Source organism: Motacilla alba, chromosome 2 (genome assembly GCF_015832195.1).
Source record: "Motacilla alba alba isolate MOTALB_02 chromosome 2, Motacilla_alba_V1.0_pri, whole genome shotgun sequence".
NCBI classification, from domain to species: Eukaryota; Metazoa; Chordata; class Aves; order Passeriformes; family Motacillidae; genus Motacilla; species Motacilla alba.
Window position 1 is genome coordinate 150,507,805 of NC_052017.1, and position 27,912 is coordinate 150,535,716.

At 52.5% G+C, this 27,912-nt stretch overlaps 3 protein-coding genes across 5 annotated transcripts in view; 1 reads left to right on the top strand and 2 right to left on the bottom strand.

The window, feature by feature from the left end:
- Positions 1–7,646: 7,646 nt before the first annotated feature.
- MAFA (MAF bZIP transcription factor A) lies at positions 7,647–9,933 on the bottom strand. The gene has a single exon (XM_038129818.1). The coding sequence runs from the start codon at positions 9,894–9,896 to the stop codon at positions 9,030–9,032; it is 867 nt and encodes a 288-aa protein (XP_037985746.1). The 5' UTR covers positions 9,897–9,933; the 3' UTR covers positions 7,647–9,029.
- LOC119698180 (translation initiation factor IF-2-like) lies at positions 9,902–10,893 on the top strand. 2 transcript variants are annotated; one of them, XM_038129820.1, is made up of 2 exons: positions 9,902–10,187; positions 10,355–10,893. In XM_038129820.1, exons 1-2 carry the CDS (start codon positions 9,905–9,907, stop codon positions 10,876–10,878), a joined length of 807 nt encoding a protein of 268 aa, XP_037985748.1. In that variant the 5' UTR covers positions 9,902–9,904; the 3' UTR covers positions 10,879–10,893. The 2 variants fall into 2 exon arrangements, with proteins under 2 accessions (XP_037985748.1, XP_037985747.1); XM_038129819.1 differs by having other exon boundaries at positions 10,311–10,882.
- Positions 10,894–13,759: 2,866 nt separating this feature from the next.
- ZC3H3 (zinc finger CCCH-type containing 3) overlaps positions 13,760–27,912 on the bottom strand; it is a 127,611-nt gene continuing 113,458 nt past the window's right edge. Inside the window, exons 10-13 of one of the 2 annotated variants that reach the window (XM_038127143.1) lie at positions 24,929–25,107; positions 23,191–23,399; positions 15,154–15,228; positions 13,760–15,009 (exon numbers count right to left, since the gene is read on the bottom strand). In XM_038127143.1, the coding sequence (XP_037983071.1) occupies positions 14,978–15,009; positions 15,154–15,228; positions 23,191–23,399; positions 24,929–25,107 (495 nt within the window). In that variant the 3' untranslated portion in view covers positions 13,760–14,977. Of the gene's footprint in view, positions 15,010–15,153; positions 15,229–15,639; positions 20,449–23,190; positions 23,400–24,928; positions 25,108–27,912 lie in introns of those variants that run through there. The other variant, XM_038127144.1, reaches the window with a different exon arrangement.

The following is a 27,912-nucleotide window of genomic DNA, read 5'->3' on the forward strand; positions in this document are numbered from 1 at the left end:
AGGAGGGGAGGGGAGAAATAAGCAGCAGAGCCTTTTTTTTTAGGGATTATGGATAATCAGAAAGAAAAAGTATTTTAATTTTGGTTAATTCCCTCTTTTTCCCAGTGGCAATGCTGTCCCTCTGTTGAGGCAGAACCTCAGTGGTCACCACACTCTCCAGGGATGGAAGACCTTGATCAGGTCACCTGGGGCCTTTTTCCTCTCTGTGGTCGTGGCTTGTGTCTCCTTTCCCAAATCCAACAATTTCTGGTGTGCTCTGGAGCTGCTCTGGATCATCACCTTCCCAAAAATGAGCCGAGCCCAGGCTGGGTCCTCCTCTTCCCACTATTCCAGGATTTCTTGCCGGTATCCCAGCCAGGAGCAGGAAAAGAGCAAAACTCTCCCCATTCCTTTCCCAGAGCAAGCAGAGGGGGCAAATCCCAACCCCACGGCTTCCCACCCCTCTGGGCAGCTGGAGAACATCGACCCACCTGAGCAACACGGCCCTTCCTTAAAACTTAATCAGCAGCCGATGAATTTTTCACGAGGACAAACAGGCCAGGTAGACGGGGTCCATCTTTTATTCATGAGCAGCTGGGGAGGGAAGGCTGTGGGCAGGGAGATGCAGGCTCAGTCAGGTCGTGGACATCTCCCAGAGAAGTTCTTAGGGCCAAGAACTCCATGGTGCCGGCTCCAGGGATGAGGCAGCAGGGAAACCCCAGGGAAGCAGCGTGGAGTGGGATGATCCCAAGGCTGGGGTGCACTGGAAAAACTCCTGCCAGCGCAGGAAGAAACCCAACCCAAAGCTTCAAATTTGGGCTAAAGCTGAGCCAAAAATTTGCCTGGATTTTCATGGGGATAGGTTTTGGACTATTTTTGGGCTTGCTGGGGAATGTGGTCACAGGTGCTCCCAGCGCTTTCCCCACTCCACTAATCATGTCCACATCAGGGAGCCCATGGTGTTTGCCGCGTTCTTGGAAGAACATCCCTTAAATCCAAACCCTGCTCTGAGTCAAGCAAGATGGAGCAACACTGACCAGGACCATATCCTGACCTTCCTGCTAAGCAAAAAACTCTCCCGTGTCCAACCTTGGAACAGTCCCTAAATCCCATTTCCAGCCCATCCCCAAACCCATTTTGCATCCAAAGTCCAGGCAGGGCAGGAATCACGTGCTGGTCTTACCTGGTTCCATCCACATGTAACAGCCATGAATCCCTCTGTAATAACAAGTTTAATTAAACACAGCCCGGCCACAAAGCCTGGCCTGACATTTAACTGGCACCTGAGAAGATGCTAACGAGAAAGACGTTAATTATCCAGCTTATTAGATGTCCGCATTATTAACATAACCCTGACGGAATTAACTTGATACAAACTATCCCACAAATATTAATTGCCTCAAACTTCCTCGTAACTCGGAGGTATTAATAAGGCAGTAATTATGTATGGATTGGAGAGCTGGAAGTTAATGACGTGGCAATTTGATTTGTCTCGGAGAAACGCGATAAACCCAAGGAAGTGTTCTCCGAACAATCAATGGATATTTAATTAACGGACAGGACCTGTCGGCATAAATCGGAATTAAACGCCCGCGACGTCTCATTCCAAGCGTTATGACAAAGGTTCCCAAGATGTGGCAGCATGGAATGGGTCTCTCCCATGCTGACACTGCTGGCGACATCATCTCCAGTCTCCATTCCATCCAATGCATGAGGTTCCGCATAAAATTGTTGGAATGGCTTGGGTTGGGATGGACCTCAAAGATCCTCTCGTTCCAACCACACTGCCACGGGCAGGGATGCCTTCCACCAGATCAGGTTGCTCCAATCGCATCCAATCTGGCTTTGGAAACTTCCAGGGATGGGGAATCCATCGCCTCTCTGGGAAACCTTTTCTTCTTCTTCCTCTCTGGTCCAAGGAATCCTCGAGCTGCACAGAGTTGATGAGAGAGGAGCACTCCCATCCCCCTCTGCTGTTTATCCTCACTCCCACCTCCATCCCAATCCCAGATCCACAAACACATCCCCACCAGGTGCCCTTCAGCAATGGTCACTTGGGAAAAGGGTTAAAGTCTCAAAGATCTGAGGTTTCCCACTGCCAGAGGGCAGGGTTAGATGGGATATTGGGAAGGAATTCCTGGCTGGAAGGGTGGGGCAGCCCTGGCACAGGTTGCCCAGAGAAGCTGTGGCTGTCCCCATCCCTGGAAGTGTCCAAGGCCAGGTTGGACACGGCTTGGAGCAACCTGGAATAGTGGAACATGTCCTTGCCCACAGCAGGGGGTGGAACTGGATGACCTTTAAGTTCCCTCCCAACCCAAAACATTCCATGATTCCACGCCCAGGCCATTCTTTTGAATCCACACACCACGGCCAAAGTGAAAACTCCAAATAAATCTCCATCCATGCCTCAAATCTGTCCTGACGCCAGCAGGTTTTTCCTCCCACCCAGCTGATGGAAGTGGTTGCAACACTCTCTCCTGTTGTGTTGCACCCTCACGGGGATGGGCTTCACACCTCTGGAAGTGGGCCCTGACTCTATGGTGAGGAAGATGATGGTCCAGTGCCATCATTTCCATAAATTTCAACTGCTCCAGCAACCAGACAGGCAGGATGAGCCCCACGAGAGCAGGGAATGAGCCGGTACTTTGGCACAGCCCTCCCAGAAGGAGTTGGCAGCACATTCCCTTCGCATTCCCAGCCTCCTTCCCCCTCTCTTCCAACCTCTCTTCCCTTCCCTTTATGTAAATGGAAAATAACAATTAGTTTATTTTTGCTTGTGCAAATTACAGCTCCCAGGGAGCCGCCAGCTGCCAGGGCTGTGCCGGAGCCGCGCTCCAGCCTCGGCCTTTTCCATGAATAAATAACCTGGTGGGGGTGGGAAGATGCTCCCTCTGCTTTCCCTCCACTCTCATCCATGGAAAGGAGGGATTGGAGGGGGGTTAAAACATGGGGAACCTCTGGGGTTTATGGTGTGGGTAATTAAACACTGAGCTGATGATTTAATTGGGAGCTTGGCAAGGAGGGATACAGAGTTGTGGGGATGGAGAGGGGAACAAGGGCATTCCCAGGCATTGGGGATGGCGACTCCAAGGAAAGCTGCACTTCCCAGACAGCTGAGATAGCAAAGGGCATTGGCTGGCAGGATCTGATCAGGTCTGGATCTGAGGACTGACGCTGTCCTGGAATGTTTCCCACTTGGCAGTGAGCTGTTCTCCCAGCACAAACATGGATGTGCATCCTGCATCCCACAGCTTGCATCCCGTATCCCACCTGCTTTATCCCACCACCTGCACACACACATGGAGTGATGGGTATGAGTTGGATTTCCTGGGATTTGCTGGTGTTGCATCCTCGGTGGAGTTTATCCAGTCAGGGAAGGGTGGGCTGGGCAGTGCCAGGCTCCTTCTGGGTCCTCACGATCCAGAGCTTCCCTTTCCTCCTGGATCAAGGGGCAGTGACAACCAGCACACAGCCTGCTGCAGGGAGCATCCCATATCCACATTCCATATCCCATCTCCTACGACCCATATCCTGCATCCCAATTCTCATGTCCTTCATCCCACATCCCGCATCCCACATCCAATATTCTCCATCCTCGCATCCTGTACCCTATATCCCGTCTGCATCTCACACCCAAATGATAAATCCTGTATCCTTGCATCCTGCATCCCATATCCTTCATCCCAATACCTGCATCCCACACCCAATGTCCTGTATCCTCACACCTGGCATCCCTCATCCTAAATCCTGCATCCTACTTCCCCCATCCCAGCTCCTGCATCCCATATCCTGAGTGCCACTACCTCCGTCCCACATCCAATGTCCTGTATCCTTGTATCCCCTTCATCCCACATCCAAAGTCCTGTATCTGTGCATCCTGCATCCCGCCTCCTGTATCCCATATCCCTCCTCCTGCATCCCACACCCATATTCTGCATCCAACTACCTGCATCCCAATTCCAGCAGCAGCAGCAGCACCCCTGTGTGATGCAAACCCACCCAAACCCAAGGAATTTGGAATAAAATCCCAGCTGTGGTGCTGTACATGTTTTGCAGGGGGGTTTTCCATGTCCTGGATTTCAGGAAGGACCTCATTTCATGCTGAGTTTAGGGATGACATCAGTGGAACTGGGATGCGCTGGCTGGGGGGAAGGCAGAGAGCTGGAAAAATTCCAGCCTTCAGGATGAGCTGTGCAGCGCCAAAGCCATGATCCCGTGGCAGAGCTCTGTTCTATCAAGGTGATAAATGGGGATAAATTTATTTTATATAAATATATTTTTATATAACACGGGCAGGGTGGTGTTTGTGTCCTAGGGATGCGGGAATATTGAGGAGGCAGGCAGATACAGAGCATGGAAAGGAGGGAATGTGCAAAAATCCAACTCTGGCTGAGACAGAATATAAAGATCCACTCAAGCCAAAAAAATTCCGGCTCCAAACCGAGCCCAGGCTCTGCTCACAGTGGCTCAGCCCTGAGCTCAGAGCCAAATCCAAGATTTTCTTTTGTCCAGGATTAAATTGGCTGAGATTCGAATTAATTCCTGCTTTTTAAGTGAACATTACTCCAAATTCCTCCATGCCCAGCAGCCCAACCTGCTTCCACCCCAGGACTGAACTCCAGGACTGGAGTTCTCACCTTATGGGGATGTCAGGATTTGTGGAGATGTCGGGATTTGTGCGAACACCGGAGGAGTTTTGGGACAAACCTGTGAGGTGGGAGCATCAATAACTGAGGAGGAAGGCACGAGGGACGCTTTGGAGATGCCGCATTGATTGTCTTCTTGTGGTTTTCCATCTGATTCCAGAGATCCCGGCAATTCCTGCTTGGAAATGACATGGAACACCCTGCACCGCTTCAAGGGGACTTTGCCAGGGGCTGTGATCAATCCCGAGCATCCATGGATAAGGTGCTCCAGGGTACTGTGTTTTTGGAGGTGAACACCCCCCAGAATCACTCCTCTGCCCCGTGGAAAACCCACGGGCTGGGAAGCTGGAGGAATTCCAGCCATTTCCCCGCTCAGCAATGCCCACTGAGCCAGCAAGTAAAGCTTGGAAATGGGGTTAAGGAGCTCTGCAGGAGGGGGACAGGAAGAGGACCCCCAGGGCTTGTCCCCATCCCAAGTGCCAGGCAGCCCTTGGAGCATCCTTTTGGATTGAGACGCTGTTTCCACCCCTGGGAAAGGCTGAGGATGGAGCTGAGGATGCCCAGGATGAGCAGCAGGACTGCAGCTCCTCACAGGAGGGACAGAGTGGCGTCCTGAGGTCCTGCTGCAACCCCCAAAAAGCAGCAGGAAGATGGAGAAAGAGGCTCCAGCCCCACTCAGAGATCAGGGAAAAATGAAGGAAAAGCTTTGAAACCAGGTCAGAGTGACCCCAAACGCCACACGTCCTCCTGCAGCAGACGCGGTGGCACCTGCGGATGTCCGCAGTCCTGCGGCACACGGGTGACACACCACCCTGTCCCGCCACATCCCCATCCCAAAACATGGGCCAACACACTTGGAATGCACACACATGATCCTGCAAATATTGCAGCATCCCAAAAAAAGCTGCAAACCCAAGCAGGGACCACCCAGACACCCCCCAGAGCCCAGGGTGCAGGGGGGGGCTCAGCCCCAAAAAGGAGACGAGTCATAAACCAGCCAAATTTAGGCTTGAACTAATTTAGTTTTTATTATTTATTCAGCAAAGCCAAATCCCAGAAAGCCAGGAGCTTCAGGAGCACGGAGAAAGTCAGGATGGTGGGGCAGAAGGGTGCAATTCCACCCTCAAATATCCCAAAAAAAACTGTGGGATGGGGTCCCCCTCCCCCATGGAGGACCAACATTAATGGGTGGTAGCAACACCCTGTGTCCTGCTCCAGCTATTAGGGGATTTCAAGGAGGATTTGGGAAAAAAAAAAAATCAGTGGGGAACTAAAAAAATAAATCACAGTGGCGCACAGAACTGGGGATCCCTTCGGGATAAAGAGGAAGGGATAATACCAGGATTGCCAAAATAATCTGGGATCTTTCCCAGGTTGTTGCACCCCGAAATGAAACCAAAAGGAGAGGGCAAAGGGGAAAATTGAGAATCCTAAATTGCTGTCTTCGCTCTGCCATGGAAGTGGGGAAAAGATTCCGGAGCAGGAGACGATCGCGGTCACCTCACGGGCACCGCGCTGTGTCCTGGGGTGACACCCCATGGGACAGCGCTCCCACAAAACCCCACACAGACCCCAAAGTCAGCTCTGCTTTTCCCTGTGCAGCTGGGAAAAGGGGCAGTGACCCCCAGGAAGTGCCAACAGGGAATGTGGATCCAGGAGAGAAAGATCCAGGAGTGAGGATTGAGACAGCGGGGACTGAGATCCCCCAGCCTGGTTCGGGGAAGGTACCAGCCCCAAATACCTTTTCCTCCCCAAATTCTTATTTGATCATGACCCGGCAGCTGGATGTGTTCCCCCCCAAAAAATATATGCCAAGAGAAAGGGATATGGGGAGGAAAATTAGGGAATTACCCACCAGGAAGCTGTGATTCACCTCCAAAAATTTCGGGGACGCAATGTCCCACGAGCAGCCGCACGGGTTAATTTTATTTAGAGCCAGGTTTGCAAAGTTTCCCTGGATCTAAATAAATACAGGAATAAGGGGTGAATCCCCCACCTTTCAAATCCCCCTTTTTGTCCAGCCCTGGGACAAATGTGCATCCCAGCTCCCATCCCAAAATCCAAGTCCGATACTGAGCCGAGCTCAGGCTGCTCAAAAATCCTCTGGTCACACAGTAAGACACCAAAAAGCCAGAAAAAGATGAAGAAAAAGGGGAGTGAGGTGTGGGGGTGCAGAAAAGGCAAGACCAGAGGGTTGTGGAGTTGCAGGCACCCCAAAAATCCAAGGAAAAGCCATGGGGTTACACGAGCACAGCGGAGATTTATGGAAGCGGCAGGAGGGAACACGCCACAGCTTGGGGACCTGCCACGGCTGAGCTTGGGCAAAAACATAGGACAGAAAATATGCCTAAATATTTAAAAAGCACATAAAATTCCCCAAAAAATACGTTGTACCAAGGGTTGCGTTGGAATTTGTCCCGCTGAGTCCGGGAAAAGCTGCAGCCGCACTTGGGGTTTGTGGCAAAGGGAGAAACAACCTTAAAAGCAGTCCCAAAAATCCACAAAATCTCAGTAAAATACCAGCCCAAAAGCTTGGATTAGGGGAGGTGTGGGCTTGGTTTGTTAAGGGGTCCTTTTTTAATTAAAAATTCAAGCGGGAGAAGCCGAAAGAGGAAAGAAAAATGGTTTATTACCACTGAAAATCAAGCCAGCGGCTCATCGGGACGGTGTCGGACAAGCTGGAACCAAACGGGATCCGGTGACTTTCCAGCAGCTGCGGGGATGAAGGTCTCCAGGACCCTCCAGCCGGGAAAGAAAACCAAAAACACCCAGAACCCGGCTGAAAAAAAACCAAAACAAAAACAAAACAAAAAACAAAAGGCAGGAAAAGTGAAAAGCCAGAGTTCAATGAGGCAGAGGCGACGCTCAACACAGGATTTATCTCAGCGGGAGCTTGGGGAAGGTTTTGCATCAGCACCGGGAATCAAAGGGATAATAAACAACCCCCAAAACAAAACCCCGATGATGCGGGACCCCCCCCCCCCCCCCCAAAAAAAAGTTGAGAGAAAACCCGACCCAGGCTCTAGTTGAATATAAGTTTTTATCTTGATGCAACATCATTAAAACCGTCACAAATCGAAACAACAGGTCGTTAAAAACGCTTCGCACGATCAGTCCCTAAAATGCACCAGGCTCCCAAGCTCGCTTTGTCCGCAGGACCCTTTTGTTCACCCCCCCTCCCCAAAATTTGTTTTTTTAAATTTTTTTCTCCTTTTTTAAATAAGCAACTCGTTTTAAAAAAAACAAACAAACAAACAAACCCGCCCCGCTCCTCCGCGCAGGATCGGTCCCGCTTTCGCTCCAACGATTGCACGAATTCTTAATCCTTTTTTTTTTTTTCCTCTTGTTTCCACAACAAATAATGTGCATTTTCTTGCCGTCTGGTATTTTTTTTTCCTTTTTCTCCAAACATCGAGGTTAAAATAAGATTTTTCCGTTTCCCGAGGGTTAATAAATAAATCTGGTGCATAGTGAGATAGCAGCCAACCGTTTGCAGTCCATATATTACTATATTGCCTTTCAGGTCACCCTAAAATTGTTACCTCTTCCCCTCCCGCCCCTCCCCACTATTTTTAAGAGCATAGATAATTTTAAATCTCTATAAAACAGTATTATTTCACCCAATCGATTCCTGTATATAGTGCATTCGGCTTCTTCCCAACATCGTTAAATTAACTCGGATATTATTTGCATGCTATTACATACAAACTTTTAAGACTCGTGTAATTTTTTTTTCTCTTTTCTAAAGGATTTTAGGGTTTTTTTGTTGCTTTTTCATTTTTTTTTTGTTCGTTTTCTTTTTCTCGTAAATCACCAAGCAAAATATAGGCTCAAGGAAAAAAAAAAAAAAAAAAAAAAAAAAAAAAAGAAAGGAAAAAAAAAAGGCAAAAAACGAACTAATATTCTACATATTTACAAGGGTGAATAAGTTAAATGTGGCTCAGGTTTGCCGGCCGGGAATGGGGGGTGGGCGGAGGGGGCCGGGCAGGGCGCAGCGCTGCCGGGGACCCCCCCGGCCGACCCGTGGGGATCCCTCGAAGAATAAAAATCCCAGTGGAGGGGAAAACCCGCAGGAAAAGGTGGGGAGAAGCCACCTGGATGGCGCTGATGCTCCCGGGAAGGGGGGCGGGTGGCCGTACACGTCCCGCATGCAGGGCTGCCCCCCCACTCCCCCACCCCGGGACCCCCCACCCCGAGTCCCGATGGGTGGGTGCGTGGTGGGAGGGAAGGAGTTCAACTTCCCCTCCCCAAAATTTCAGTGGAGACTTCATAATATTAATTTTTTTTCTTTTTTTTTTTTTTTTTTTTTTTTTTTCTCTTTTTAAATATAAGCGGCGGGTTTGCTCTCCCCGCATGAGGACAAAAACCAAAAAAGGGGATCCCACCCCATCCCACCAGCCCGGCTCACATGAAGAAGTCAGCGGTGGCTTTCGGGGCGGCGGATGGGGAGGGCTCCCGCGGGAAGCCCCGGCCGGCCAACTTCTCATATTTTTCTTTGTACAGATCCCTTTCCTTGGCCAAGCGGGTCACCTCCTGCTTGAGCTGCTCCACCTGGCTCTGCAGTTGGCATTTCTCGTTCTCCAAGATGTGCCGCTGCTGGACCCGCTTGTAGCGGCAGGACTGAGCGTAGCCCCGGTTCTTCAAGGTCCTCCTCTTCTGCTTGAGGCGGATCACCTCCTCTTTGCTGAAGCCCCGCAGCTGCCGGTTCAGCTCCCGCACGGACATACTCACGAGCTGATCGTCGGAGAACCGATCCTCCAGGCGTAGGTGGTGATGATGATGATGGTGGTGGCCGGGATGGTGATGGGCGGCCGGCGGCAGCTCCTCACCCCCGAAGGGCTGGGGTCGGAAGGGCTCGTACCCTTGGTGGTGGTGATGATGATGGTGAGGGGCACCGATCAACGCCTCCACCGCGTCCTCCGGCGTCAGGTTGAGAGCTTCGGGGTTGAGGTGATGCTGGTAACCCGACATCCAGTACAGCTCCTCCAGCTGCTGTTTGGAGCCCAGGGAAGCGGCCGTGGTAGCCGGGGGGCCGGGGGCCGGTTGCCCACCGGGGCTGGGAGCGCAGAAGCTGGGCGAGGAAGGCACGGAGGAGCAGGGCGTGCTGAGCGGGGTGGACGACAGGGAGCCGGCGGGCAGACGGTGGCACAGCCGCTCCGCCTCCGCCGGCTCCTTCTTCACCTCGAACTTCATCAGGTCGAAATCGTTCACGTACTCGATGGCGAGGGGGCTCGTGGGCAGCTCCGCGCTCATGGCCAGCTCCGAGGCCATCTCAGTCCATGGAGGGACCGGGGGGGGAGCCCCCGGGCACCGCCGCTCACCGAGGGTCCCGCGGGCTCCGGGAGCCTCCTCCGAGCGGGCTCCGGCGCAAGCGGCTGCCCAGACCGGGCTCCGGGACCCTCCGATGGGGCTTTGCCGGGCTCCTGGAACTCCCGACGGGACTTTGCGGTCGGATTCAGCCGGGCTACGGGACCTTCAAACGGAGCTCTGCAGTGGCGTTCAGCAGGGCTCCGGGACGCTCCGACCGGGATCCGCTGCGGGGCTCCGCCGGGCTCCGGGACGCTCCGATAGGACTTTGAGAGGAGGTTTAGCGGCGTCCGAGGTGCGGCTCTGCTGCGGGGCTCAGCCGGGCTCCGGGACCCTCCGCCGGGGATCTGCTGCGGGGCTCAGCCGGGCTCCGGGACCCTCCGCCGGGGCTCTGCTGCGGGGCTCAGCCGGGCTCCGGGACCCTCCGCCGGGGCTCTGCTGCGGGGCTCAGCCGGGCTCCGGGACCCTCCGCCGGGACTTTGCGCTGCGGTTCAGCCGGGCTCCGGGACGGGGCTCCGGGACCCCCAGCCGGGGCTCCGCTGAGGGCTGCGGGGCAGCCACCTCTCTCCGTCGGGGCTCGGCTCCGCTCCGCAGCCGGGCTCCGCTGCTGCGCTCCGGGACCCTCCTCCGAGCGCCACGGCTCTGCGCTCGGGCCGGGCGGGCTCCGCCGCTGCCTGCGGCCGGTTCCCAATGGCGAGGAGCGGGCAGCGCCCTGCCCGCCCCTTCCTGCCTCCCCTGGCACCTGCCCCGGCCCCACCTCCCCGGGCTCCGAGCCTTCTCCTGCCTCCTCCTCCTCCCGCCGGGACACGGCGCCCTGGGGGCGGGGGCCGCTCCCCTGCCCGCCCCTACCCGTGACCGGCGCCGCCGCCGCCGGGAGCTCAATGGAACTCGCCGCTTTTTATACGGGGAAAACGAGGCACGGCCCCGCCTGCTGAGGCGAGGCTAAGCGCTTCCAGCCTATCGGCACCCCGAGATCCCGCTTGGATTTTCATATCCCCATGGCAACGCCCCCGGGGCAGCTGTCAATCTCTAGAGGCGGGGAACGGTCCGGGTACCCCCTGGACCCTCTCGGCCCCCGCATCCCGACGTGGCGCTTCAGCTCCCACCCTCCGCCCCGAACTGAGTGTGGAGAGAGGAGAAACATCCTAGAAGTGCTGGTTTCCTACTGCCCAAAAAGGGGAAATATCCAAAAAGGAGTTACTGAGCCTAAACCGGGTTTGGTGCCGCCTCGCTGAAGGACCACAGCGGCGGAATGCAGCCCCTTCCTCACCTCAGGAGCACCCCAGGATCCTTCCCGGCGCACTTCCATCCTTGAAGAAAGACAAATAAATATGATTTTGAGGATTTTTCGGGATTTTCCAGCGTCAGGCCGCAGCCACGTGCACCTCTGTACTCCAGTGCTGCCTCTGGTTTCGGAGGTGGCATCGCACCTAGCGCAGGTGACATCCACACCTGACACATGAACGGGAGTGTCACCAGATGGAGGACCAGGACTGCCAGCCCAGCACCTGGAAAAGGTGCCCCTGGCACCCAGAGGCAGCAGGTCAGGGTTTTTTTGGGGTGCTCATGCCCCCCCTGCATGAGGCCCTGGTTGGGATGTGGCTGTGCTGCTCCATCCGCAACCCCATGGCTGCTGCGGCCTGGGAGGAGCAGGACTGGGAAACTGAGGCACGGGGCAGTTGCCACAGAGTGGTCCCACCTAATCCCGAGAGATGAGCAGGTTCACCCCACAGAGGCTGGCAACACCCACCCCCTCACCCCCTGGGGGTCCAGGATTGTCTCTGTCACCCGCAGGATGCATCCTGGGTCCCTCTGCATCCCACCCTACTGTGTCCCACTGGCAGCTCCTCGGGATGTGGGGGGTGACATTCCCCTCATCCCGTCAAGGGCTGCTTGGGGACTTGGGGACAGGGGACACTGCTCTCCATGGCTGCTAACTGACCCTTTGGATATAGGGTCAAACAAATGCAAAAAAGACATTTTTTGAGGATGAAAACCTTTATCCCACTGCAACTCCAGCAATTAAAATCCCACATTATTGCTTATGCTGGATCTGGCCTCTGGGGAGGGTCCATCTTTCTGCTGCTAATTGGGTCAGGGCAGAGGGGGCATTTATTCCCCTTGGGAAGGGTCATGGATGCAGGCAAAGCCCTAAACATGACCCTTATTCCCTGGTGATCCTGGATGTTATCCCATATTGGACACAGATAGCCCACTTTGGAGTCCCCAGACTTGGGCATGACTTGAGGGAGGGGGCAAAGAAGCGGACAACAAAAAAGCTTTTTTGTGTGGTGGTTTTAACCCTTTTTGCCTTCTTGTGTCACCCTAAATCCATCATCATCCCATCTGTGTAGCAGGATACTGGGATCCTGCACTGGGAAAAGATGGGGCACCACCTCCTTTCCCCTGGCACCACAATCCTCCCTAGAGCTGCTCCACCCTGGGGGCACCTGGCCCCCACCAGCAGCTGCCACCCAAGCTGGGACAGGAGCCACCAAGGGATTAGGGCCGGGCCGGGCTCCAATGGGGCCGTGGCTCCCCAGCGACACCCCCGGGGTATTTTTAGGAAATGCCCGTGGCATGTCCCCAACCCTCCCCGCCACGCCAGGCCCGTCAGCTAAGTTTACTCACAGGCGGTCAAGTGACATAACCAGGTTGGTGGCCTCGGCATGGTGGCAGGATGGCGTCACCTTTCACTTTTAGAGCTCGTGTGCCCCATCCACTCCTTGGAGCAGGGCCGGGTGCCCACCTGGGCCTGGCTCAGTTTCCCTGGATGGCACACGGCTCCCAGTTGGGGTGTTGTTGGCTTGGGGACAGTGACCTCACCCCACGGGAGGGTGGTGTCCACCACGATGCACCCCACGGAGAGAGGGTGGCACCACCTTGGTGATGCTCCAGCAGCACCTGCCCCACAACCCAGTGTTGCTGCAGGGTCAGGAATTTTGGAGCAGAGGGGGGAAATCATATGGAGAGGCTGGGAGGAGGAGGAGGAGGAGGAGGAGAAGGTGGAGAAGGAGGAGGGCAGGGAACAGCCACCCCGATGACAGGCAGGAAACTGATCCCGGCGGGTGACGTTCACCCGGCACCTGCTTCCCCGGCAGGGGACCAAGAGCGGTGCCAGCAGCACCCGCCGCAGGAAGGATTTTCCGGGAAATGTTTATGGAGCCCTCCAGAAACTCCAGCCTGTGCCAAGCTCCCAGTCGTGGCACCCCCAGGGAATGTCCTTGGCGGGTCCCCGAGCGCAAGAGCACACCCCTGTCTTCACAGCGAGGATGGATAAATCCCACTGGAACCCTCTGCCGAGGAACTGAGGAGGTTGGAGACAGAGGGAGAACCCACCGGAGTTCAGTGACACCTCTCCAGGGGCCGCCTTTATCCCTGCTTGGAAATTAATCACCCCCAAGCAGAGCTTTAACGACAGCCGGCTGGAAATTCCAATCCTCCCCGGGAAGGGAGCAGCGGTGCCGGTGGGCACGGCTCGGAGAGGAGAGGAGCCGCTCATTGCTTCGTTTAATTAGTGCAGCACAAGGATTATCCTCGTTAGGGATCCAGGGAAAACCAAAGCTCCTGGCCACCACTGGACATCCCTGAGGATTCACAACAGCACCAGCTCCTCCAGGGTGGTTTTTAGGGAATTTAGTTAGGTTTTTTTTTTTTAGGATACCACCACGTGAAGAATCATTGTTTCTGGGTGAAAAGTTTTAATAATTAAAAAAACCAAGGATTTAGGGATCAGAGTGACTCCTCCACTGGATTTGGATGGATATTTGATGGGATGTTCATGCACTGCTGAAAAAAGAGGAAAGCCACAGGGAAGCTTCTCCATCCCAGGGGAGGAAACTCTTTTATTTACATATCAAAACACAGGAGTTAACAAAAAACATTTTCATATCAACAAAAAACACAACGCTTTTATTAAAAATCAACTCGTTGGACACACCCTAGGGCACAAGTGACATCCCAGGGTGAGGATCTGCTGTGCCTGGGGGATGTTGTGGATTTGGGATGGTGACAAAAACCCTCCATGGGGGTCACTTGGTAAAGGGAACCCCCCCTGTGGGGACCTGTTTGGGGGATGAAGCCACCGCCCATTGGCATTTCCTACCCTATCTCTGATCACATCTTGATCCTGCATTCCCAGGGAACCCTAGTTCTTCCCAAATCCCTCTGATTCCTTTTCCCTACAGGATTTTGCCTGAGGGGCTGTGGATGAGCAAATCCCACAAATCGCGTCTGTGTGGGGGAACAGCAACTGCCACGCCAAGGGATTCCTTGGGAATTAACTGTACCTATGGATGCGAAACCCCATTGTTCCAGTGTTCCTTCACTCTGTTCCTGCTTGGATTTGGGGAGTCCCCAAAAACCCCCAAACCCTGGAGAGTTGGCTTGGCTTTCCCAATGGAGTCCAAACCCCTGCTGGGATAGGGAAAGGAGGGGGTCGGGTGCAACTGGGCCATGGGAGACCCCAAAATGCAGATTGTGATCTCAGCACCACTCCCAACGCATTTCCATGAGGGATGCTCTCAGCTCCAGGAAATCTCCTCCCAAAAGCAAGGGGATGGAGCGGGATGGCCTCTTGGAATGGTGGGATCAGGGCTGTGGGAGCTTTACACCCATTACATCCCAGCACAGTGACTTGTCCCTAATCCATCCAGACCTGGATGTGGGAATGTCACCTGACGGCATTAAACCATCTCAGGTCCCCCTATCCAGTGGCTGGGACAGCACCGGAGGATGGATGGGGATGGGAAGCTCTTCCCAGCCCCACAAGCATCCAAGGAACTGGCAGGACTTGCCTTCAACAAACCAGCTGAAAAGGTCATTTATTGGTCAATTCAAAGATTCCAAACAAAGCTGCTTCCCTGCAGGAATGAGCGGTGCATTCCCACGCTGCCACACGACTCCGTGTCCCAGTGACATCCCGGAAAAGCGAGAGGAGGAGGGGGGGATGCCATGTCTGGACATGGCATCCTGAGGTAGGTGCCAGGTGGTTCCCTGGCTCTCCAGTTCCTGAGCGGGTCGGCTGCCACAGGATTGGGATGGACTCACAGCCGGGGCTTGATCTGCAGCCGTTTCCCTGGAGGGAAGGAAGGGAATGGTGATGGTGGGAAGAGCTGGATATTCCCAGGCTTGTCCTTGCCTGGTCATGGGAGGGGGTTAAACCACTGGGAAATCAGGAATGTGGGTGGTTCTCCACCCTGGTAACACCCACTGGACTCACCTCTGCCACCCACAGGGGAGTTCTCGGAATCCTGCAGGGATGCCCTTGGGAACATTCTCCTCCTTTTGGTGTTGCCTGGGAAGGAAAGGAAGAAAAGAGGAGAAAGTCATTGAGGTTGGCTCAGGTCACCGTGGGAATACCCTGGAATACAGGTGTAGGTGTGCCCTAGGCTCCTCTTCTGCTTCACATCCCCCTTGGCCTTGTCAAGGATGGAGGTGGCTCATTCCCCAAATCCCTGAGCATCCTCAGCTCCCTACAAGTGGCACTCAGAGGTCGCTTCCCACCATGGAGCAGCAAATCTGCTGCAAAATTCTGAAGTTATGGGTGAAAAAGAGAATTAAAAAGGATCCAAACCTTCCCACTGGTGAACATCAGAACCTGCTTTGGTGCTGGGATGGAGCCGGGAAGAGCTGAGCACCAGCAGTCATCCCCCCAAGCATTCCCAGCATCCATTTAGGATGCTCCAAGTAATGCCTTCCACTTGCCGGAACACAGTTCTTCCTCCAAAGAGGCTTCTGGATGCTCATGCTGAGCCAAAACACCATGAAGTGCCTCTGGGAGGTGACCACCTTGTAGGACAAGTCCAGCATCGTCCCACGGACCAAGGTGGACAGAGTGAAATCCTTCTCCATTCCAACCACAATGCTGGGAGTAGCTTCCTGCAGGTTCTCCTGTTTCCCCTCTCCAAAGAGTTTGGAGAGGTGTTTGTGGGCATCCACGTACCAGAGTGATGAGTGGGAAGGAAAGTGGTGGCCACTTGGCCACCAAGATGAGGGTGAAAAAAATTGGAGGTTTCCTAGAGCAAAAAGGACCCACAGGTTTAGTGGGAAAAGTTCCCTTTCTCTTGGGATTAATGGAGGTGGAAAAGGTCACGGAGAAGGTGGAGGGAATCCAGCCCAAACCCCCTCCAGATGTTCTGTTGCCCGTGCTCCTGCAAAATCCTGCATGGCACTTCCCAAACAATGAACCCAACCTGGAGGTGGGACCAAGGACACCTTCGAGCAGCCCTGAGAGCCCAAAGGAGGAAATTTTTTGGGGCAGGGGGAGCAGGACAGGTGAGGACCCAACAACGGGGAGTCTCCAAGAGTTTTCCTTCACTTTCCAACTTGGATAAACAAACTTGCTGGGAGTCGAAGTCGCGCTGGCAGTGATTCATCGCTCTGGAGTTAATTTATGGAAAATAAAGAGGGCTCATTTAGCACCTTTCCACCCTTAATACAACTCCCATACATCAGCAGGATGCACGGCAGACACGGCGGATCTGGATATTCCTCACCGGCAACGCAGCCGAATCCGGCTGGGATTTGGGAACGGTGACCTGGAGCAAAACACCCTCGCGCCCCCACCCTCCTAATTTTTCCCTTTGGCATCCAGCCAAGTGGTTTTTCCAGCCTGGGATCTGTGAATCCCAGCCTGGTTGCTGGAATGAGGGTCCGGAGCTGCTGGTTGTCACCTCAAGGGGTCAAAATCAGCAGCTCCACATTCCTGCCCCGTGGTGTGAGTTCAGTAGGAATGGTGGGAATGGCTCAATTCCCTTTGGATGAGCCAGGGAAAACTTTCTTAGTTGATATCCATGAGGCAGCTCAAAGCAGGTGTGATTACGGAAGTAGAAATATGGATTCATTTTTTGGGGAGAAAAAGAAAAAAGGTGATTTTTAAATCAACCTCAATTAACTTCCTGACTTTGGGAGAGCGTGCATGGGGCCAAGATACTTCCAGAGCATCCATGCTTGATTTCCAACAGATTCCTCGAAAAATCAAGGCAGGAAGGAGAAAATAAACTCAAAATAGGTCATGAGAGAGCAAAACTTGTTCCGTTTTTCCCACTGGATGGAAGGAAATGGAGGAAGGATGGCACAGCCAAGGGGTGAACACCACATCCCAAAAACCCCCCTGGAGGGAAAACCTGGATCAAACGGGGGTGTCACTCCACCCAACCCTGGCAAAGGAAAAGATATTTTTCCAGTTTTGTGCTTGGGAGATCCTGCAAATGGCGTGATCAATCTTGGGTCGCATCTCCAGCTCCTTCACTCTCTCCCCCCGCCGCCTTTCCCGGCATTCCGGGAGCGGCGCAATCCATCTTCCGAGGAACCAGGTATATAATTTCTAGTTAGCGAAAGCAACCCCTTTTTCATTCCAAAGATTGAACAGCTTCCGAAGGACAAGAACCGAGGCCGGATCACGAGCTTTCCATCGAAACCCAGGCGGTTTTCGCTGAGCTTGTCAGGCTCGCCGGAGAATTAGGACTTTCCAGCACTCTTCCTCCTGATGGAAATCAACATTTATTTTGCCTAAGCCTAAGAAGGTGTCAGGCAGACGGAGAAACTTGCCACTCTTCTCTAGGAAAAAAGAGGGGAAAGAAGGAAATCTAATAGAAATATATTATCAAGTCTGAGGAGTGGACAGTGCAGTAAATCACACTTCAGGTGGCACCATTAGATTTTTCAATAAAACCTGGTTTTCCCCCAGCCGGAGCCGAGCGGCTCCAGCTGCATCCAACAGGGAAGTTAAAACCAAATTTGTTGCATCCAGATGCTGATCCGAGGGGGACTGGAAGAGATTTCAAGGTGGGGAATCCTCTCGGATGAAGGGTGAAAGGAGGTGGGTCTGGGCCTGGGCCCCAAATCCTCTCCCTGCTCATCATTCCTGATCCATGAGGGATTAAGAAATTGGATTTGTCCACAAGGTGGGGAGGTGGAAGGCAGCTGGAGATGCCCCACACGAGGGGTGAAGATTCCCAAACCCCAAATCAGCGAGATACAGGGAAAGATAACTCCCTTGCAGCTTTCTAAACTTTACCATCCAGCAGGAGAAAAGCTGGAATTCTGTTGGTTTCCTTTCCTCAACAACCTCTGGCCTGATGGAATGTTTGGTCTCCGTCGTTCTCCTGATGCCACCAAAGGGTTTCATCCTGTCCTGCATCTTCCTCCAGGAAGGTTCAGAACACTGAGATGTATCCCAGAATTTCCCTGCAGGATGCTCAAGGTTGAACGCCATGAGGAGAAATTCCCTCCAAACACACTTTCCCTACTTATTCCCAAAATAAAAATATCCCTTAACCCTTTCCAGGACACCTTAGGGGAGTCCAGAGGCTGAATCTGCCTTGGAAAGGTCTTTTACTTTTGTTGCCAAAGTGCTCCTGGAGAAACCTGAGCTGGGAGATGCTTTTTAAATATTATTATTATTATTACTACTACTATTATTAAATAAAAATCAACAACAAAAGATGGGGTGTCAAGCCCAGCAGCAAGGGCTACATCCCAGAATTTTCCACCAATGTTTTTTCATATGGAAAAAGCATATGGGGAGGGTTGGATCTCCTTGGCTCCATCCTGCACTAAATCCATGCGGTGACAACCTGCACTAGAAACTCATCCTGCTGCTCTTCCACCCAAACCTTCTGCCACAGGCGGATGAGACCCTAAAAACTGAGTCTCAATGTACCTATCCCTCAAGCAGGACAACACGGATCCATCAAATTTCTCCATGGAAAAGGCTGTCAGGTATTGGAAGGGGCTGTCCAGGGAGGTTTGGAGTCCCCATCCCTGGAGGTGTCCAAGGAATGACAGGATGTGGCACTCAGGGCTCTGGTCTGGTGACAAGGTGGGGATTGGTCACAGGTTGGACTTGATGATCTTGGAGGTCTTTCCCAACCTTAATGATTCTGTGATCCTTCCATCTCCATCCCCTACATCCACCAGACACCTTTGGGCTTGGGATATCTTCAGCCTTTGGGGTGCCACAGATGACCCAGGTGCTGCTGGAGGCTGGGTTTGGATCTCCTCATGTCCTGGTGGCTCTGAGAAGCTCCAAAAGTCAGAATCATCACTGTGAATTAATTTCCTGATTGAAAAGTGTCCCATTTAGGACCTGCTAGGTCTCACTCCTTTGCCAGGATTGAATTTTTTTCTTCCATATTGATTGTTTTGCCCATTTTTTCATGGAATACTAAAATGGTTTGTATTGGAAGGGACCTTAAGGACCAATTCCCATGGGCAGGGATGTCTTCCACTAGTCTGGGTCGCTCCAAGCCTCATCCAAGCTGGCCTTGAACACTTCCAGGGATGGGGCATCCACAACTTCTCTGGAAAACCTGTGTCAAGGCCTCACCACCCTGGAGATGTTTGTGACCACACAGAGAAATCAATTCCCTCTATTTTATCCCCATTGCTTCCTCCCAAGAGGAACAAACTGCACCAAGTCCTGCTGGAGTCAAAGCTGATGCCAGCTCCTGTTATCCCAGGACAACCCCCTTGTGTCCAAACCTTCCATCCCCAACCACGCAGATGCTTCATGGAAAGCTCCAAGGCATCTTCTGCCACCGACTTGACTGATCAAAGGCTTGGCTGCCTCACCTGGCTACCAAAAAAAGTTCTGGAGCAAGGATCTGCTGGCAGAAGAAGCACTGAAGGAGATGCTGAAGGCGATGAAGATCCCATGGGACCCAAACCTGACTGGCCATATCCACACGGAGGGTGGCAGCACTGCTAAATTAAATTGAGGTTGTCCTGTGCAGGATGAGGAGTTGGACTTGAGAGTCCCTTCTAAATTGGGACACTCTCCAATTCTCGGATTCCTGGAGCTGGGAATGGTTGGATCAAGACCCGCCACCAAGGCAGCAGTGACAGTGGCAGTTCCGTGCCCTGTTGGGGTCATCTCTCAACCACGGCGAGAAAAGAGGCGAAAATCCACATTCCCAAACTTATCCCTCCAGAAGCAGGAGCCGTAAACAAACCCAGAAGCCGCCGCCGCACCTCCCTGAATTCCTTGGAAGCCGAGGCGGTTGAGCGTGCTCAGCGGAGCCGTTAAAAAAGACTGGAGCGAGCATCTTCCATTAACGTTACGACCGTGAAATATGACAATAAAATGACGGCCGTATGGTCCCAAATTTGCAGCCCGCCGAGCTGCTCGGGGTTTATCGTCACTCAAACGTGCAGAGAGCTGTAAAATGTTTACAGAAAGGGTCGTTTGCGGCTATAAAATCCTCTTTTCTCTCCTAAACAAGGCTGAGCGGAGCCATTTACAAAGCCCGCAATGTTCATCGGGGGAGAGGGGAACATCTGTTCTCTCCAGGAGTTTGCAGTGATCTTCTCGAACAAATTAACTAAAATGGGTGCTTTCTAATTAAATTAGCACTCGATTGGAATGGTTTGCATTGGTGCAATTAGCGCGGGGAGGCCAGTTAGGCTCCAGCACAGGCGATTTAACTGGAAGGTGAAATATGGAAAAGCCCATTACCTGGAAAACAGGAGTCGGATGGGTAGGGAAGCCTGTTCTCCCTCTGGCTCCATGCTCCTGGGTGGATAACACAAGGTGAAGGATGGGATGCCACCAAAGCCACTCTTCCCATTTGGGATGCTCAGCTGGGAGCAGTTGGCTGTCCCCGTGCTGCACGGATTGGCTTGTTGGAGGATGCTTGGAAAGCACCAGCGCCCTCAAATTACAGAATCCCGAAATCATTTAGGTTGGAAAAGACCTCCGAGATCAACCTTTACCCAATCACTAGCTTGTCAACAAATCACTCTTCCAACCCCAATTTCCAGGCTCCTCTGGAGGGCTGGGAACACGACAATGGCTCTGCTCCATGCACACAGAACACATCCCTCCTTTCCAGTCCCCTTTCCCTATATCCTGAACCCAGACCCCCACTGAGACCCTGCAAGCTCACGCTGTTGCCCACGCTGGTCCTTAAAGGTCATCTCCAAACTCCCTCCCTGCCCCTCCCGTGTTTTCCCTCGCTCCTCTTGCATTTCCCAGGATTAAAAGGGCATTTTCTCCAATTGCGACCATTTAACCAAGGAATTCATCCCATTCCTTAATAACAACCTGTCCTCCTCCTTATTTACCACCCCAATAATTTGTGTGTCAACTTCAGGCTGCACAAGCACAAACCCAACGTTATCGCTGGCACAGCTCCCCAGATCCCACCCCCAAATTCCACCACAGACTCCAGCTATTTCCTAGAGGAAAACAGCTACACAAGGACTCATCCTGACCACCTCCTCAGCTCCAAACTCAATCTCAGGATCACCAAATATTCCGAAGGAATACAGGAATATTGGAAGGGATCCACAAGGGTCATGGAGTCCAGTCCAAGTGATGTGGCCACCAGAAAGCATTTGGTCCTTTAGAAGCATCAATCCCATGTCCTCTTGGGATGGTGGCTAGGGCTCCTCTTATCCCATTGGATTTGGGGGTTCCCGGGTGGTGGGATTAAGATGAGACCCAAGGATGGGCAAACCCATGGAGCAACATTCCCATGTCCAGACTCGGCACTCCACCACTTTGGCAGGGAAATTGCTTCATCATCAGATGATTTTACAGCCATCTGCAATTCCTGCCTGGTTTTCCTTTCCTACGGATCCTCCAGCACCTGTTTTCCCAGTTCCATGAGCCTCCCTGGGCAAAAGAGCACAGAGAGATGAGTGCCCTGACCTCGTACCTGCCAGCCTCACCCAGCCTTCCTGATGACATTCCCAAATGAACCAGCTCCTCCTCCTCATCCTCCCACCCAAAATGCCTGGAAATCATCCTCCCTTGGATGCACACACTAGAATTAAGAGGAAAAGAATGCTCTTGCTCCTGAGTAACTCCCAGCTGCCAAGTGTATTCCAAGGTACTTCAACAGTCTTCTTGTCCATGAATTAATTGTTCCAACTTCATCATGGAGACAAAAATCCCAGTTAAGTTGCTGCTTTGGGAACACTTCCTGAGATCAAAAGGGAGTTGAACCAGGGCCAAGGAAAAGGAAGAAGGGGCGAAGAAATCCCTGGAAAGGGAAGCTGAGTGTTTCACTCCGTGTTGTGGAGAGGAACATTCCCAGCTGGAATGGTCCCTTCCCTGTGTCCACCACGCCGTGGTTCAACAGCACCCGCGCTCATCTGTGACTTCGGGAATATGTTGCTAATCCTGGGAATTCTCTTTCCGACAGCGTTAAGGCATCTCAGCCCTCCCTGGCTTGAAGCAGCTGAGCCAGGCACAGCCCCACAGATCCTTATGGGTGATCCTGTAAATGCTTCAGCTTGGCTTTTGCAATGGAATTCATCCCTTATCCCAGTGGGATCCTGCTACGGCTGCACGGAAAGCAGGGATCAAAGATGGGAAAGGCTCACACTGAGCCAAATATTGCGCCAACAGAGCTGGCAACAGGAATTTCATCATTACTCCCAACAAAATATTGTGACTTTGTACCCATTCCTGGATGGTACTCTGGAGATGAGGCTGTGCATCCCTCTGGAGAAGGATGGGAGAGGAAAAGTGAAGTGTGGAACATCATCCACCCAAAAAACTCCCATTCAGAGCTAGGAAGAACCAGGCACAATCCTGGCCTCACCATCTCCATCACCTCTGCTCCTGGGGGTACATCCCTGGAGCACCTCAAAATCCCGTACCTTTACGGATTTCCCCATGGAAGAGCTGAAAGAGGAGAGAAGGAACCAAGGAGAACACTGGAGAAGCAGAAGCTGCTTGCTCTCACGTGTCAGTATTCCTAAAAGGTCCTGCTCATCCTAAACCGCATTTCCCAAAATTTTACTGACTTCCAAAGTGGATAATCCCAGACTAACAGCTCTTCCTTCAAATTTCCAACCTGCAAACACTCCACCCCACCTCCCACTGGAATGTTTTTATTGGAAAGCTTCCAAGCTATTTCCTGCTGGGAAACAGGTGTGATGGATGGTCCAGAGGTTCTCCAGAGGCAGAGTATCCTTGCATCCCACTAAACACCTTCTCTAAAGGGCAGCGATGTGATTCTACCATGGAAATGAGACTGTATTCATCCTTGGATAATTTACAGGATAAGGAAGGAGTTGATAAAATAAGGGGACCAAGTCCTGACACACAATTTTGGGAACAGACACAAGGATTTGTGCCCAGATGGGAATCCTGACTGCCATCCCAGTTTGGACTCCCAGTCTTAACTGGTTTGGTGACTCGCAAAGAACATGGATCCCATCAAAACCCATGGAGAACAGCAGAGAATAACTTTTTTTTTCTTGGAAAACCACAGCAGCTCCAAGAGGAGGACGTGATTCCTACCCGGTTCATCCTCTGGCTCGTCCTCATCCCTCTCTTCTTTGCAGCCCAGGGAACCAGGAGATTCCGGGGATCGGAGGGAGATGAAGGATGGCAGCTTTTGCAGGCAGCTGCTTGGCTTGGGCTCCTCCTCTTTCCAAAACTTCACCTCTTGCTCTGCACTGGAGGGTCCGGGAACTTCCCCATCATCCTGGAGCTGAGCTGGATCATTCCTGCAGGAATGGGAAAAATAATAAGGAAAAGTAAAACAATCCCCCTTGGCAATGCTGGACAGGGCATCATATGCAATGGAAGAGGCTTGGAGCTCCCCTCCAAGGCCATGCTGTATCCCCAATATCCCTGGAGCCAACACGGATTCAGCTGGAGTTTCTCCCTCCCCAGCTGGATTCCCTGTCCTGCACTTCCCTGCAAGGTTCCCAGCTCCTCAGATCCTTGTGGAGGTGCTCGGCTCCCGTTTGTGATCAAGCAGAGGGAAGGGAACATGGAAGGCGTGGGGAGTTGGGATGGCTTGGAGGTGTCCTGCTGGGCTTGGCTCATTCCCAGCCCTGCCACTCTCTTCCAAGCTAACTTGACACTCCAGCTCCTTTGACATCTCCCATGACGGTGCCAATAAAGGAAAAAAAACCCTCTGGAGCAGCTTCCAAGCTGGGGCGTGCTCCCTTCCCAGCGCAGGACGCCAGGAGCCTCCCAACCAGCCAGGCCTGCACTCATTCCTCCTTCCCTAAAAAGAGCAAGGAGCTATTTTACACCTCGTTCACACCGGGAACGTGAGCTGGGTGTCATTCCAAGGCTCTTCTGTCACCAGGGATAAGTTCGGAGAACCCGCGGAGCTGCTCGTCCCCCTCTGCTACCTTACAAGGCAGGGCCAGGATGAGGCCCAGGCCCAAACCATGGAGGATTCCAGGAGCATGGACCAGCCTGGCAAAGCTCCCAGGTCCCTCCCTTTTCATCCCACCTTCACTCCCACCTCCCGCTGCAAAAAGCCATGGAGAAGTCACGCACCCAAATCGATCCTTCCTCATCCCACTGAGCAGGACTTGGAGATTTCCATTTGGCTTTAGTTTTAATTCCATTGGGATGTTGCTGTCCTGCATGCAGGACTTGAGAGTGAGGGCAGAGGATGCGCCAAGCTCAGTAAAATCCATCTCCCTGTGAGGATGAGGATGGACTCATCCATCATCAGCCTGTGGTTCCATCCCGGCACCCAAAAACATCAGGGAGAGCTCAGAGAGCTTCCAAAGATTAACCAAGGGCCCAGTCCAGCATCAAACTTCTCCAAAGCCTCTTATCTCTCTGTCCATCCCCATTGCTGATTCTCCAGCCCCTCCATCCCATGGAGAGGGCTCAGCTCTGCTCTCCAACATGGATATAAGGAAGAGGGATGATGTTTTCCAGTTTCCCACATAACTATGGATAACCTGGACCGACTTTCAGCAGCGGAATCTCCATCAGGACTCCTCCATCTCCAAGAGTAAGGTCTATAAAAGCCTCGAAATTACCTGGAGGTGCTAAACCTCTGGATGGCAGATTCCTAAGGGTGAATCCACTCTTTCCTCTCTATCAGCTCTTCCTCGAGCATGGACGCTGCCCATCCCAGAGGTGGCTCCATCAGGAAACACCACCGTGACCCACACCAACACAAAATAAACCAGGATACAGACGGAACACGCCTGGAAGAGGAAACATCTGGAGCAGGTTGGGAGGAAAACTGTTAAATGAAGCAAAATTAACTCTTTCCTACCTGCCTGATGCCTCCTGGGTCCGTCTCCACTTGGAAGGGGGGTTGTTGTGGTCTCCGTCACCTCCAACCTGCTGTGGGTGACGTCTCTTCTGAGGGTGCAGGAGTTTGCAGCGGGCACCCTTGGGGCAGACACCTTTCTTGGCAAAGTCGGGACAAACCAGTGTGTGCTTTTTCTTGCACTGCCAAGGAAAGAGGAAGCAGAGTTGGAAAAGGCAGGGAAAACCCGTGGGAGCACGGGAATCCACACTTGAGCTCCTTCAGGTGGCACCAGAACCTTATTAAAGGGAGAGAGGGATGTGTTGGTGCTTCCTTCTCCGCATCAAAACAATATTCCAAGAAAAAAATACTACTAAAAATAACATTTTGGTCTGGTACATTCCATACCTGCCCAGGGTTTGACAAGTGCTTGATTTTATGGATTCAAACCACCAAAGCCTTAACAGCAGTGATTTACCCCTGGAGAAGTCCCAAGGAGGTTATTTGGGCTGGAGAAGCTGGTTTTGGAGACCACACAGGGTTTTGTTGTCCCGGACATGCTTGGGACTTGGGAAAGAGCAGGGAACAGCCAGAACAAAATCCTTTTAGGACTTATTTTGGGATTGCTGCCTGAACCAGCCTTCTGAGGAAGATGGATGAGGGCTGGAGCTCAACCTGCTCATCGCAAGGCTTGGTTGATGCTCTCCCATCCAGGGAAGCTCACTGTGGCCATGGAATGGGGCTGTTTAAACAACAGCATTGAAATGTTTATCCCCAAAAATGCTCCTGCACTCCCAGCTCTGGATTTTGGCAGCTCCCAGCAGCCACCAGTGGTTCTGGTGGGAACGAGGTGTCATCAGTGTCCCAGAGCTTCCCCACAAGGTCTTCTGCTGGGAAATGGCACTTTTTGGCAGTGGGAAAGGCAGGAAGAGAGGCAGGCAGGGAAGAGGAGATGCCTTCAGCTAGGATTTCTATCTGGGTTCTTGGGAATGAAGGTGGGAGGAAGGAAAAAGAACAGCCTTTCTCTAATCTCTGTTCCTAGCAATCCAGAGAGCTCATTCCAGCATATCCCAAGGGATGAAGGGTGGGAGCAAGTCCTGGACCCCTCTTAGTCCCATGTGGACCCACTCCCACCCAGGATGTTCCATCCCAACCAGTTTGGCTTTTGCATCACATTGTGACATCCATGGAGAGACAGCCCAACACACGTGGCACAACCAAAAATTCCCAACTCCAACATCCATCCTCTTGTTGACCTTCTCCAGGAGAAATGTGTGTCCTTCCACACTCGGATGCCCACGCATCCCATTCCTCCGTGCTATACACACTAAAATTTTGGGGAAAATGAGATAAATCCATAGGGAAAGAAACACGGGGAGCGTTTCAGCACCACCATTCTGGCCCGTTTATAAAAATCCACCTTGCCGACAACGGGGGATGGAGGTCAGGTCCTGCCCTTTTAATGCAACTTTACTTTGGAGACACGGGAGCAGCTCCTCGTGCTGACCTTTGGGATTAAGCGGGATCCCTGCCGAGCTCTCTCCTTGAAAAGCAGAAGGATTCGGCAGCTCCGTCGCCTGGGGCTGAGCGCCGAACTCAGCGGCGGAGCAAGGAGCTCGTGTGCTGGAGGCTGGGGATGGTGCTGAGCAGCAGGAGGGCTGGGATCCACATGGATACATGGATATGGGCTCGATGGGGGCGACAGCTCAGTGACAGTGCTGCTTTTCCATAAAAAAAACATTTAAAAGTCCAATTCCTGTGATTTTGCACCTCTTACTTCAAGGAGCTGGAATGGGAAGTAACTCTACAACCAACAGGCAACCTGGAAGTAGAGTCAGGTCTGAACAGTGCCTGGCTTTGCCATTACCCCCAAATCCTGTGTTTTATAGGAACATGGAATCATGGAATGCTTTGGGTTGGAAGGGACTTAGAAATCATCTCATTCCAACCTACTGCCATGGGCAGGGATTCCCTTCCACTATCCCAGGCTGCTCCAAGCCCCACCCAACCTGGCCTTGGGCACTTCCAGGGATGGGGCAACCACAGTTTCTCTGGACAACCTGTGCCAGGGCCTCATCACCCTCACTGAGAAGGATTTCTTCCCAATATCCCATCTAACCACGCCTTCTGGCAGTGGGAAATAATTTCCCCTTTTCCTGGTACTCCATCCCTTGTCCAAAGTCACTCTCCAGCTCTCTTGGAGCCCCTTTAGACACTGGGAGAGCCTCTAAGGTCCCCCTGGAACCTTCTTGTCTCTAGGCTGGACATTCCCAGCTCTCCCAGCCTGGCTCCACAAGATATTTTCTTCATTTTCTCATTTTACCTGCAGACAGGATACATCCTGGACCAAAGAAAAACACTTGGAAAAGGCAGTGACCAGACAGAAATTCAAACACAGGAATTTCTCCCAAAATATCAGCAAGCAGAAAAGCAAATCCCTCAACCTGATAACTTCTTTTAAAATAAATGGGACAAAATTAGGGAGGAGAAAAAAATAAAGGAACAGCCCATTAGGGATTGAAGACTGGGATGAATGCATGGTCAGACCTTGCAAGCCCACCTGGAAGGGACAATCCCAGTGGAGCACAAGATTGTGGGAATGGACCTTGATGCCAGGTCCTGGTCTGACCATCCCCAGTTCCCGGAATCACAGAATATCCTGAGTTGAAAGGGACTCCCAGGGATCAAGTCCAAATTCTGTCTCTGCCCTGGATGATCCCTGAAAAGGATGTGAAATCCTCTTCTGTAAAGGAGTTTCCAGCACAAAATCCACTTGGAAAGGAGAAGAGCAGGAAAAAAAGAGCCCTGACCTCAAAAAGCCACATGGACGCATCACTGCTACATCGAGGAATTATGCTATTTTGGGAAAAGGCCAAGAAACGTGGCTGTTCCTTCCCAGTAAGGCACCGATTACGGGGTGGGACAGTGCCATGATCCCGACTGGGCACCGGGATCGGGATGTGCCACCTCCCCAGTGCTCCACCCAGCCCCAACCTCCAAGTGAATCC